The 12,695-nt window shown below is 49.8% G+C and overlaps 1 protein-coding gene across 1 annotated transcript in view; it reads right to left on the bottom strand.

The window, feature by feature from the left end:
- Window positions 1-6,841: 6,841 nt before the first annotated feature.
- DCAF5 (DDB1 and CUL4 associated factor 5) overlaps window positions 6,842-12,695 on the bottom strand; it is a 114,781-nt gene continuing 108,927 nt past the window's right edge. The window contains exon 9 of the mRNA XM_004698670.3: window positions 6,842-10,569. Within this exon, the coding sequence (XP_004698727.1) occupies window positions 8,785-10,569 (1,785 nt within the window). The 3' untranslated portion in view covers window positions 6,842-8,784. The remainder of the gene's footprint in view (window positions 10,570-12,695) is intronic.

The following is a 12,695-nucleotide window of genomic DNA, read 5'->3' as shown; positions in this document are numbered from 1 at the left end:
TGCCTGCTTTCATTTCTCACCTTGGTGGCTTACAACTTGAAAGGCCTTCTTCCACTCTTAAACCCTTTCACACTTAAAACCAAAGGACTTCAACTCCTCACAGTCCCCCACCCCATTCACCCCCAGCTTTCCTTCCAGGCAGTCCATCTCTTCTCTGACAGGCCTCCAAGGATGTCTTCCCATCTCCCAGGTGCGGGCACACCAGGACTGCACTCAGCACGCTGCGAAAGGCTGGAGTCGCTGAGAGAGCCACAGGCTATGACTCACGTGAGTCTGAGTGTGGGGCCTTGGCAGACAGTCCACACTAGGTTCGTCCTGCTTTCCCTTTGCAAAGGACTCTACCCTCCTCATCTTGCCTCCATATACTCACTCACCCACACATATTCCATCGGAAGTCCCTGGAGGGTGGGGAGAATTAACATGCTTGGCTGCTAAGAGTGGTCAGAGCCTAAGTTCCCAAACTTACTTGGCCCACAGCCCTCTTTTCAGAAAAACACAACAAAAACTCCTCAGCATCCCCCCTGGCAATGAAAAGCTGTTTGGAGGCTAGCCCATAAGCCAGGATAAAGTGTGGGTATCTGCTTTTTGCAGGTCCCGCCCCTGGATGGTTCCAGGCCCCACCCCCAGCCCCACCCTCCAGTGTGTGGCATCTCAGCTTGGGCCACACAGAGGCTCCTTAGAAGCAAGGTCTGGCGATCTGCTGCAAAGGGGATCATTGAAAACCCTGTGGAATGCAGTTGTACCCTCCACCCGCCCCCCATGGGGAATGGACTTAAGGTAGTGGGTTTGGGGTTCTGCTTCCCTATCAAGATCATTCTTCATCCCTGGCTCCTGTGCACAGTTGTACTCCACTCCAGCTGTGCGGGAGGAGGGAGGTCAAGGTATTGCTACCACCCTCCGCTTCCAAACCAAAGGACTGCGTCGAGGGGCCCATGTGCTGGTGGGGGGCGGGGGTTGAATACTGGCCTCAGAAGTCAGGCCCAGCCTCCAACCCACCATGGTCTCTCCACCTCTAAAATCAGGGCCGCAGTGGGTGACAGCACCTCCCCCAGCTCCTTCGGGGTGAGGATCTAGGGATCTACCTAGTTCTGGACCCCTGTGGCCCTTCCAGTCTCCCCCATGTAGCCTTGCTCTGGCTTCTCTCGGCCTGACGTTCTCATCTGAAGAGCTTTCCCCCCAAGTGTAAACCTCCTCTGGCAATCCAAACCCCTTCTCAGATTCCGCTGCCACTGCCTGCCCTCTCCGAGTGCCACGTGCCTGCTCTTTGGACTTCTCGCCCCCACACGCCCACATCTGTCCCAAGGGGGTTGTGGACCTGGACCCAGCTCTCAACCTTCCCCTCTTGGCCTGTCCGAATTCTGCCTTCTACAGTTTAGCTTCTTGTCAGATTTACAAAATACCACGTGTACACGCACACACGCGCACGTGCACACACCAAGCTGCATGGATAACTCGGGCCAAACTTTTCTCTGGCGCGAACACAGAGAATTTCCATAGCTTGCCGCTTGAATTCTCCAGGGCCAGCCCGCTGCCAGACCAGAGAATTTCAGCTCCAAAGCCCAGAAAGACGTTTGCTGCCCCAGCTCCTCAGGTCTGGGACCTCTCCAGCACCCCATCTTCAGACTGTAGTTTAAGAAACAGAGTCTGCAGTGCCTCCCCCAACCCCCTGCAGGCCTGTTGTCCCAAGTAAGGGGCTGAGAGTCGGCCTCTGTCACCAGGCCTGGATTTTTTCCCTCAAGCTCCACCTCGCAGATCTGTCTTCAGTCAGTTGGTCCCCCAAGTCGGAGGCGGCGACCTTGGCATCCAACACGGCTTGAGACAGCGCCACTGCAATGGAGACAATTCACTGGTGGTTTCAGATGAAGAGTGCCTAACGACGGGCAAGTTCCTTTCCTGAAGGAAAAGGAACGTTTTTCTGCACAAAGCTCGTCCAAAAAAGCCTTCGGTGTGGTGTGCACACGTTGACAGTAACATGCTAGACGGCAGTTAGTGCTTTCTATGTATCAAGCACTGGTCTCAACTCGAAGCCTCTATGCAGAGACACACCTTCAGACAGAAGCTGCTGTCCAGTGCCCTCGGCCCGTTTCAACAGATCACGACCCATGACCAACAGAAGACCCTCTGCCCCCTCCACCACCTCACACTTGCCCGTCTTTGCAGCCGCCACGTGAGCTCACCTCACTGAGGCTCTAGACACCAGTAGGCTTCACAAAGTTGATGGGGAAATTCCACGATCTTTTTTTTCTTTCTTAAAACATACATCTTGTTTATTCAGTGAGATTTGGAAAACTCCATTCTTTTCACTCCATTTTCCCACAAACCTTTCGCAGCCCATGTACACCGCTATAAAATGCAAGGCCAGAGAGGAGTTGTGGCTCTGCGTTAGGGTGGTGGTGACTACGGAGTGCACCACCACAGACTGACAGAAGAGCGAGCAGGCCTGGCTCAGAAGAAGTACAGCCCGAGTGCTCCTTAGGATTGCGGAGGGCAAGACTTGGTCTCATGCTCTCTGGATGGGCTCTCAGGAGGGACTGGTCACTGGAGGGTCAGTGAAAAAGCCCTCACCAAGGAGGACTGACACAGTGGCTGCAATGAGGGGTCAAATGTAACAATGATCATGAGGATGGCAGAGGGTCAAAAGAAGCCCTGGCTGGCTCTGTTGGGTACGTGCTGGACTGCTAATCTAGGTTGCTGATTCAAACCCACTAGCTGCTCTGAGAGAAAGATGAGATCTACAGCTTTGGAAACCCCATATACGATCAGAATCAACTCGACAGCAGCTAACAACATCTATATATGTAGTTAGATGACAAGAAAAAGAGGGCCATGTGCACACATACGTATAGGTCAAAAAGTATTGCTACAAAACGCAGACACCTTTATTAAGTGTCAAAATGTGAAGCTATGCCGGCAAAGAAGGTTGAAAATACCACGAACTGCTGAAAGGACACACATGTGACTTGGAAGCACAGCCAGTGCTCCTGCGAAGCCAGGATGGCAAGGTTCCGTCTCACATACTTTGGACATGTCAGGAAAGCACCAGGCCCTGACATGTCACGCTTGGTAAAGTGGAGGGGCAGTGAGAGAGAGGGAGCCTTCACGGAGCCAGACTGACAGAGGTAGCACAGTGGGCTCGGGCACAGGAACAACTGAGGATGGTGCAGAACTGGGCGGTGTGATGACGTGCACAGCGCTGCTGTGGGTGGGACTGACTCGATGGCACGCAGCTCACAACAACAATTGTTTCTCCACATACCCTCCATCTAGGACCATACACTTCTGAAGGCAATCCAGTTTTCACTCGCTACCCTAGTTTCAGCTTCCACGAGGGGCTTCAAATTGTGTTCTTTCCAATGTTCCGAGTTTTGGAAACAAAGGGAAAGTCTGAAGGGACAAGAACAGGGTTAATTCCTCAACAAGAATTTCAAAGAATGCGCAGGGACATTGCTGTGATGGAAATAAAATTCCACAGCACAACTTTTCCTGGCCTTTTCAATTTTCTTTAAAGCTCTTCATTAATCATCCTGTCCTTTGAGAAAATCGATCAAGATAACGCTTTCGGAGACACGGTGGCGGCGACGCACACTCCTGCAGGACAAGTGTCCGGAGGTACCTGCAAGCCCAGAGAGGAGGCGGCGATTCCCGGCCCCCACAGTTCCTGGTGTAGAGAAGGCGCCGCCTGTGCGCCAGTGACTCCCTAGGCACCTGCCCCTCCGGTTTCATTCACACTCAGGACCCAGTGTGCTGCGCCATGTTTAAGAAACTGAAGCAAAAGATCAGCGAAGAACGGCAGCAGCTGGCGCTGGCTTTTACTCAGGCGTCCGCCAATTCTTCAACACAACGAGAAGTAGAAGCAGGACACCTTCAATTACAGAGCAACTTGATGATGGTACATCTGATAGAGAGAATGCATCTGTCCAAGCCCTGAAATCTCCTGACGGTGTTACTGGAAGTTAACCGGCTACTACTCCTCAGGTCTGCTACGGTTATTTTTAAAATGGCAAGTCATTTCAGAGCATTGACCAGTGTGTATTAACTAGTAATTTTGACTTCACACTGAAATAATACTGTCCAGTCTTTTGATCCAATATATAATATATGGTCTGTTCATTGTTCCTTGGGAAATTAAAAAAAATAAAATCTGAAAAAAGAAAATTCTTTCGGAATCCCCCCAAATGAACAGTTCCCATCACCTTCTGAGCAGACCTCTCGGCCTTGAATTCCACTGGCCCAGCAGATAGAGGCCTTCAGAAGCAGGGCTCTGAGTGGACGGTGTGGGAAGGCACCTTATCGAGAGACCAGAAAGCCGTGGTTTAGCACAACTCCGCGCACTTATGAACTGAAATCCTAGTCACGGAACTTCTGGACTTACCCTAGGAGGTGGAGCATCGTGATGACCAACTGTTGTTGAGGCCAATCTGATGACAGGCTTGGTGCCAGTTCAATGGATCCGAGAAGCTACAGAAACCTTTTCTTCCACTGTAGTCATCCGACTGCACTGCCCCCTAATGTCTCACTCCCAGATTCTCTAAAGACCTCTCTACTGCTAAGGATCCTGGGTCTGGATAGCTTACGGTTTTGTTGCCTTCCCTTAGCTTTGCTGGGTGAATAGGGAGACATTTCTAAGCTAATATTCTCTTTCGGTTGGTCTATCCCAGCAGCTCACGGCTCTGCACTCTATGAAAGCAGCCACATTCACGTCTAGGGAGTTTGAAAGCCCATCTACTGCTCCATTTCCCACGATGGTGGATACCTTAGAGAGAAGCCCTGCAGGGCCCTTTGGTTCAGTTCACCAACCCTGTTAAGTAATCAGGTACCCAACTCCTGCTTTTGAATGCTGGGTGAGTGCTGCAGGGCCCGGGGGCTGGGGGCGGCAGTGGCGCTGGTGGTTTATGCTGTCAGCAGTTCCACATCACCAGCTGAGCTGTAAAATGAGGTTTTCTGCCCCCATAGATTTACAGCCTCAAAAACCCACAAGGGGAGTTCTACTGACCCATAGGGTCGCTATGAGTCTCAGTTAACTGGATGGCAGTGAGTTACTTGGGGGTTAGTGCTTCTGGGTGGAGAGAAACCTCTAAACTGTCTTCTAATGCCTCGCTCCATTTCAAGCAACTCCTCGCCACCTTTGTATTTCGGGTGGGCACGGTTCAGGCTTCCCTTTCAAATGTGCTTCTCTTCTGTCGCTTGTGGGAAGCACTTTTTAAAAAAAAAGAAATTCAAAATTAGTTTCCAACGACTTGCGTTCCCGCTGCTCCATTCCAGGAGTGCGCAGGGCCTCTGCGGCACTCTCCTGGAACAGCCCACCTGAGACCCACGTGCCTGCCCGAAACTATCACCCTGCTCCGTGGGCCAAGCGGAGCCGTCCTCCACCGTGGCATTTCCACCTTGGCACTGGGCCTTGCTTCAGTCCCGTAAGGGAAGGACAGCCTCCCTGTGGAAGGAAGCCCGTTTACTGATGAGAATCTCCATTGGCAAGAGTTTTGGTTCCCTGTAGGAGGCGGCTTTCTTTACAGGGTGGACCTGTTTTACTTTTATTCTTTTACAGAAAAGAAAAAAAAAAGTTTGCAGTGCATGCCTGGGACATGCATTTAGGAGATAGGGACAGGAAAAACTTGAGATTTGAAAACGCAGGGAAACCATTCCTTCAGGGTGGTGTGTAACATCACTTATCGGCATTGCTTCCTCAGATCCAACTCACACAAGTACCAGTTCCAGGACTTCACCATCCTTAGCCTTCCACGCCTGCTACAAAAGGAGCCTAGTGGATACCCCTCCTAACCCACATTTTGCTGTCTTGTCATGACCTTCGTCCCGATGCAATGACCACTGTTAAGAATACATGGTAATGGGTGTGGAAGACCAGTTTTTCTTCTAGTTCCAACTAGGCTAAAATTGTCCTCTGGCTAAAAAATACTTCTCCTGCCAGGGAATGGAACAGGCATGAATTTCAAACAGAAGAGGAGGAGGGTGAGTATATAAGCAGCAAATGGGCTTATCTGCATATACACAAGCGTTAAGTTAACCATTGCTGGGCAAGAGACGGCAGGCGGAAGGCAGGCCTCAGCAGAGGAAGGCCCCTTGGCGTATACCCGAGACTCTCGGCTTATTAGGCCAAACCCAGTTGCCATCTTCATTTGCCCAGGCCAACTTCCCATCTATTTGTTGTCCTAGAGACTCATGAATCCTCAAATCAGCTAGGAAAGCAAGTGGAAAGAAAAGTTGTACATATCTGGACCCGGAGACTTGACACTTGGTAATGACACACAGAGAAAACTATCAAGTTTTCAATGTACCTCCACAGTTGGGGCCTCAATTCTGTAAGGACTTTGGAGAAGGAAAGGAGACCCTGGAAGTGGTTTCTGCCAGGTGTCTGGGACCATCCACAGACACCGGTCTCTGGTGATGAGGGTGGGTGGCTAGGGAAGACAAGCATTTTTCTGCCTGCTGCTGTAGGAGACCTCAGGGGGCCGGCCTATCTCCTAGCAAGATGAACCCAGAACACTGGGAAGAGCCTCTCCCAAGGATAGGAGGACAACTTTGCTAAAAACAATTGCACTTTGATTTTAAAGGTAACCAGAATACACACTGCCTCTTGTTAGATACCCAAATGAGCTGAAAGCTCTTAACCTGAAAGGCCTAAGTTTTGTTCTTCGGGAACTAAAGATGACTAGTTCTCAAAGGAACCAAAATCTATTCTTTTTCTTCAGGAAGATCTGTAGATTGTACTAGGAGAAGCCAGAAGAGGTTGCCCACCTACGGATTAGATGAAAAGGAACAATTGGGCTTGGGCATGCTGACTGGGAAGGGGAAGAGAAACACACAATGACTATATATATAGATATATTTTTTTGTATATAAAGAATTAAAAAATTCCAATTTAATAAATTTTGGAAAAGCAAATGTAAAATGACTTGGGCTTATAAAACCAGAATTTACAATTATCTGTGAATAGCCAAACACAAATCATAGAACCGTTTGATTACAAGTCCAAAGTAATTCTGGTGTTGGGTACAGAATCGCTTTCACCCGCTCCCCCAATGATCACAGTTGTTTAATGGAAAGCTTCTTCTTCCAAGACGGTATTTTCACACCCAATTTGCATCACACACACCAGGCAAATCTTTCCTTGTGCAAAAAGCTTAGCAGGATACCACCTTCTTTCGGGCTCAGATCAACAAATTTCCTTTTATAAATAGCCCTTTCCCCCTAATTCTTGCATCCATCCAAATCGTCATCCTCCACAGGCTCGCTGCAGGCCACCCCCTTCTAAAAGGAAGGCTGGGTGGACATAGGCCCATCAGGCACCACAAGGGCCTCCACTAAGCCAGTTCCAGCCAGACCACAAGTTGTGTAGAGCCTTTGCATATAAGAAAATGGTTTTGTTCATTCTCACTCCTCCATTCTTGCCAATATTGTCTGCCTTCTTGGGATATCTATGCTAACACAGTAGCTGGTCACTCCTCGCTAGTTCTTCCTGTCTGGCTCAGCCCTTTGCTGATACCAGGTCGGTAGCCTTTCCCTCTCCAATCAACTGGCTCAGTGTGACCATCTCCTCTGGGGAGCCCTGGCTTAAACTAGCAACTCCTTTCCCATACCGGACCTCCCAACAGACCTACTCAGAAACTGTGACTCCCAGGTGCCTACTGCTTTGCAAGGTCTTGTCACAACACCACAGCCTTTATCAACAGCAAGGCTGAGGGAAGATGCCAGTCTTGCCAATTCTGACCAATGGTTTTTAAGATGAATTAAATGAACCTAGTACCACTCTCCACTACTCTTCAACACACCTGTAAGCATTCACCTTAGGCGTTCAATACAAACTTTTTTCTAGCTTCCCTTTTCTCTTCTTTCAATCTGCCTAGATCCCTCGCATGGGGCCAAGGAAGCCTCTGCGGCCTTTGGTGTGGCTTTAGGAACCAGAACTTAGCTGGTTAGTGTGGTACCCACAGCTGGTTCTTCTTCGTGGCCTCCATTGAGTATGTAAAGCATTAGTCACTCCACAATGTATAGCATTAGTCACTTCACAAATGGTGAGAGGGGTCAGAGATCTCTTCTCTGTGAATTTGATTGTAAGTGCTAACTTCACACTAGCAATAATAATGCACCACATCCTTAAGTACAAGGGCACGTCATAAAGTCCGTGGGAAAATGGAATTACTGAAATTTTCCCACAGACTTTTTGAAGCATCCTCATACGTCCACACTAAATGCTCAAAGCAATACTACGTTGAACACGGAAGGGTTCTTTAAGAACTGGTTGGCCAATAACTTGTTTCCATTCTCCTGTTTTTCCAGCATAAATCCACAATTGAGCGGCACTCCTCATTAAAAGCAGAACATTGATAGCCTGGGAGGTAACAGGTGAGATGGCACCAAGTACACATCCATATCGATCCACTCAGATGGAAAACTTAAAGTCAGCTGGGCAAAGTGCGGAACGCACATGTGCCAGTGGGTGTGCACATGCACGCGCACACACACATACACAAGAAGTCAAACTCTCAACAAGGATTTACTTGCGAACAGAACCTTGCACAGAAACACTATGCTTACGCCTCACTAGATTGTTTCCCCCTTTCTTAATACAGTACAAGCCAACGGCCTACTAAACATTCAAGCCCGTGGTTAAACAGAAGGGAGCAGGTTCAGACACAAGAGTTCAGGCCCTGGTTTTCATGTGCCTTTAATACTCCCTCTCTCCCTTTCATCGGTGTTCACTAAACCGGATTTTTTTCCTCTGTAAAGCTATTTTTTATAGCCTTCCCCCCTTCCACTTTGTATCGATCATGTCTTTAATTTCTTCTCTGAGGAAGAATTCTCTGGATCTCCATCTTCCAATTCTGCTCGGTGCCTTTTAAGGCCACTGTGGCCATGGGCACCTCTATTGCTGCTGTCTGTGACTGGGGGGTCAGTGGGGTCCTCTCTCATTCCAGCACTGGAGGTCTCACAGGCTACCTCAGACCCACAACAATCTCTGTGTAGGAGTGTCCCCGACAGGGACAAGTTGTCACGGTCAGGGTCAGAATGCCCTGCAGAAGAATAGGCCACCACCTCCAGCTCCCCGAAGTTCTGCCCGTTGTTGTGGGGGTGGGGAGGCCGGGGGTGTAAATGTCCATTGTTATGGTTGGCACAGACGGTTTCGAGGGTCCTCTCCTCGTTGTCATCGGGTTGGGTCCTGGGGCAGTTACCAGACCCACTGCTGGGAGCGGAGTCTGATGCCTTAGGGACAGGAGGAGAGGGCGGCTCCTCAGCTCGGCTGTTCATGGCCTTACTGAAAGCTTTTCCATTGAGCGTCTTGGTTTCAAAAGGGTGTTCCACAGAGCCATTATTGTTAATGTCCTGAGAGGTCCCCTCTGGCACCTCTGCCCAACCATGGCCGCTCTGCTCAGGGCCTGGGCCATTGCTGGGGTTTCTAGAAGATGTCCCTTCTTTCAAAGCATCCTTGCTGTGGCCTTCGGGGGGCAGGTCTTGATTTCTCTGGGCCGTGGCTGGGCTCAGGCAGACCTCCGTACTGGAAGAGGGGGTTGGGCTGTCCTTGTGGCTAGTTCCTGCTCTCCCATCATCTGTGTCCCCCACCACCTGGGAGGTCTCTCCATCTTTGTTACTTGAGTAGGAGATATAGGAGTAGCGCAGCCACTTGTAAGCTTTATAAATCTTTCGCTCAACTGATTCTATGTCAGAGGTTGGTGAGGCTCGGCTTGGTTGAATCTCCAAAGTGGAGGTGCTGCGCTCAGGGGAAGAGGCCGGGGAGGAGGACAGGTCGTCTACTTTGATCTGGGGGTAATCGTAGTTGTCCTCTCCAATGAAGGTGCTGGCGGGCTTGGCTGGGGCACTGGGCTTCTCTTCTCGGGCTATTTTCTGCCGGCGCCGCATGGCATTTCGTTGGCGGGTGGAGGCTCGACGTTCATTGAGCTCCTCCTCCTCCTCCTCCTCAGAGCTGCTGGAGCTGCTGGAGCTGCTGGACTCATCTTCAGGGCTGGGTGACCTTGGCCGAGGAAAGAGATCCGCGTCTAGTTCCACCTCACAGGCGTTCTCTTCAGAGTCAGACTCGTTGGACAGGGCCAGGAGGCGCTTGTCCTGATAGCGTCTCAGAGCAGACAAGCGCTGCTGGCGAGAGGCAGCATCCTCGCACGTAGGTGGCGGCGGCGGCGGCGTTGAGGTCACCACACTTGTGGTGGTGAGCCGCAGGGGTCCCAGTTGGAAGGCATTGTCAGCAGACTCGTCCACTGTAGGGGGTGGGGAGTGGGGCAGTGAAGCTGAAGACTCAGAGTCTGTGTAGCCCGAGCGCTCGCTGACCCCAGCATGCAGCTGGAGGATAGTGCTCTCACTGAGGTCACTGTCGGAGTCGGAGCTCCAGCCCTCAATCTCTCGGCGGACCAGGGAGTCAAAGAAAGCCATCATGCGGGGGTCCTCCTGCACCGACTGGTTGGCATAGTCATGAGACAGGCCACTCCCGCTGTTGAGCACGAGGCTGATGTATTCCTCATGGGTGTAGAGGCAGCGAGAATCATCCTCAATCCGACCATCGAGGTCTCCCGTACATCCTGGCTGCTTGTAGGGGCTCCAGATCTACACAGATGAACAAAAGAAAGAACAGGAGCTGATGAGAAAGTCTTGTAAAACTGGGATGACGAGGATCATGAAGGCAGGGCTCGTTCCCAGACCCTCCCTGACATCTGACCAGGATTTGCTAACCAGCGCTGGACACATTCAAAGTGGTGTGCCCCATCTTTGACTGGGGCACCGCTGTTTCTGACTCTGCCAAGCAAGAATTTTAGTCGCTATGCAAGGTGCGTGCTGCCCTTGTTTCCTAAGTGGGAGATTAAGTCTGTAGCAGAGCACTGACTGCACATTTTCCCATTCTGGTTTAGCCTTCTGGTATACCCATGCTTTGCAAATTTGGGTCTGATGTGGTTTCATTTCATTAGCCATTACTGAACCAGGAAGAACAGATTCAAAGCCCTGCTTTAATTAATCCATCCTTCAGAGAGTCTGGCTCAGGTAGACCGCACACCAAATAAGGCTTCTGGAGTAAGATGTGGGTAGAGCCATGGTCCATAGCATACTCGTCTCTAGGTCCAGAGCAATCACATCCCTGCCAATCTCACTTTCCCCTTCGGCGTCCTCTATTTGTGGCTCAGAAGCTCCCATACTCTCCTACATTATCTCTCAGTTTTCAGATGACTTGACGATTGGTCAATGTGTTCAAAACTGCCAGAAGCCTGAAGCTGCCTCAGAAAGGTACTGCTTTCCAAACGAATCAGAGCCAGCAGTCAGTCTTCTGCGACAGTTAATATTTTCAGCATATAACTCCACTTCTCTCCAACTGCGACATTTCTATTTTTAACTAATGGGAGTTGCTCACTAGCGCTTGATAAGAATAGCTAACTGTCCGCATTGCAGTTCCCGCTTGGATATGCAGGCATCAGTTACCCAGGAAACTGGGTTCTCTGAACTAGGAAGCTGTTGGCTTGCTCCTCGCCTCTTCAGTTGGCTGCAGTTGAAAAGGTAAACCATCCTCCCCCAAGAAGATGAGGCTGTAGCCCTTATCTCTTACCATCCCTACACTCCTTGGTCAGGAACATGAATTTACAGTCAAAAAGTGGCAAAACCAGGATTCAGATTCAGGTTGTCAGAATGCAAGGGCCCGGTTCTGAACTACATGTGCCACCCGTGGCAACGATCTTTCTTCTTCCTCTTCCAGGGTAACCTCAAAGTGGGTAATATCTGAGCCAGACTGAGGTCTTTCAAATTCTAGCATGGGTCTCCACCTAGCTAGGCCAAACTCACTGTTTAAAATGATATAGTTACGACTGCCTAATACAGTAAACTTTCCTCTATGGTAGCGTTTTGTTCACACAAGGAGAGGGATACCAGAAAAATACAAGTTGAATAAGTTATGCAAAAATCAAGTGCAAAGTAATTAAGCCGTCACTGAAAACGAGAACGATTAGCCTCCACTTGACTGCCAGCCTGGTCCTCAAGAGCAGCGAGGGAAAGCTCAGTTACATGAGCCTGTAGCCATGGAAACTCAGATGAAAATCCAAGTGACTTTCTTGCCTGACAGGCTGGTATCTATCTTTAGATAGTACCCAACCCAGACAACAGTGGCCCCTCATTCCTCATCCTCCATCAGAACAATGGCTTGACTTAACCAAACTATCTACGGGGAAATTTCCCTCCTCGAATGACTTTGCAGAGGCCTGCTCTAGCTCCCCAGACCCAACTCTGCTATCTGTGGCAATTTCTGGAAAGGTAGCGCCTTCTGGGAGAAGCCCCAGTTCAAGAAGGGCTGAAGAAACGCTGTAGATTAGTTTCACATCGCCAACTCCACTCAGATGAATGCTTCCTTCCCCCCAGTCCACAATTCCCCAACCCCCCTAGTTTCATAATCTCACCCAGAGGACTTTACAGGCATGGAACTCAAAATCTTAGACTGTACACAGAACCAAGTGAAGTGTGTCATTACAATGTGGACTTCCAAGCTCCCCCGCCCCACTCCTCTTAAAAAGTTCTGATTAGATCAGTTATCAATTGGTTTAGGACTCTGTTTTTTTTAAATCATTTTATTGGGGGCTTATACAACTCTTATCACAATCCATATATACATCAATTGTGTAAAGCACATTTGTACATTCATTGCCCTCATCATTCTCAAAACATTTGCTCTCCACTTAAGTCCCTGGCATCAGGTC

The sequence above is a fragment of the Echinops telfairi genome, unplaced genomic scaffold, assembly GCF_000313985.2.
Source record: "Echinops telfairi isolate 266 unplaced genomic scaffold, ASM31398v2 ScPeMD7_18;HRSCAF=68, whole genome shotgun sequence".
NCBI classification, from domain to species: Eukaryota; Metazoa; Chordata; class Mammalia; order Afrosoricida; family Tenrecidae; genus Echinops; species Echinops telfairi.
Note: the sequence above shows the minus strand (reverse complement) of the source record. Positions and strands in the feature narration are given on the sequence as shown.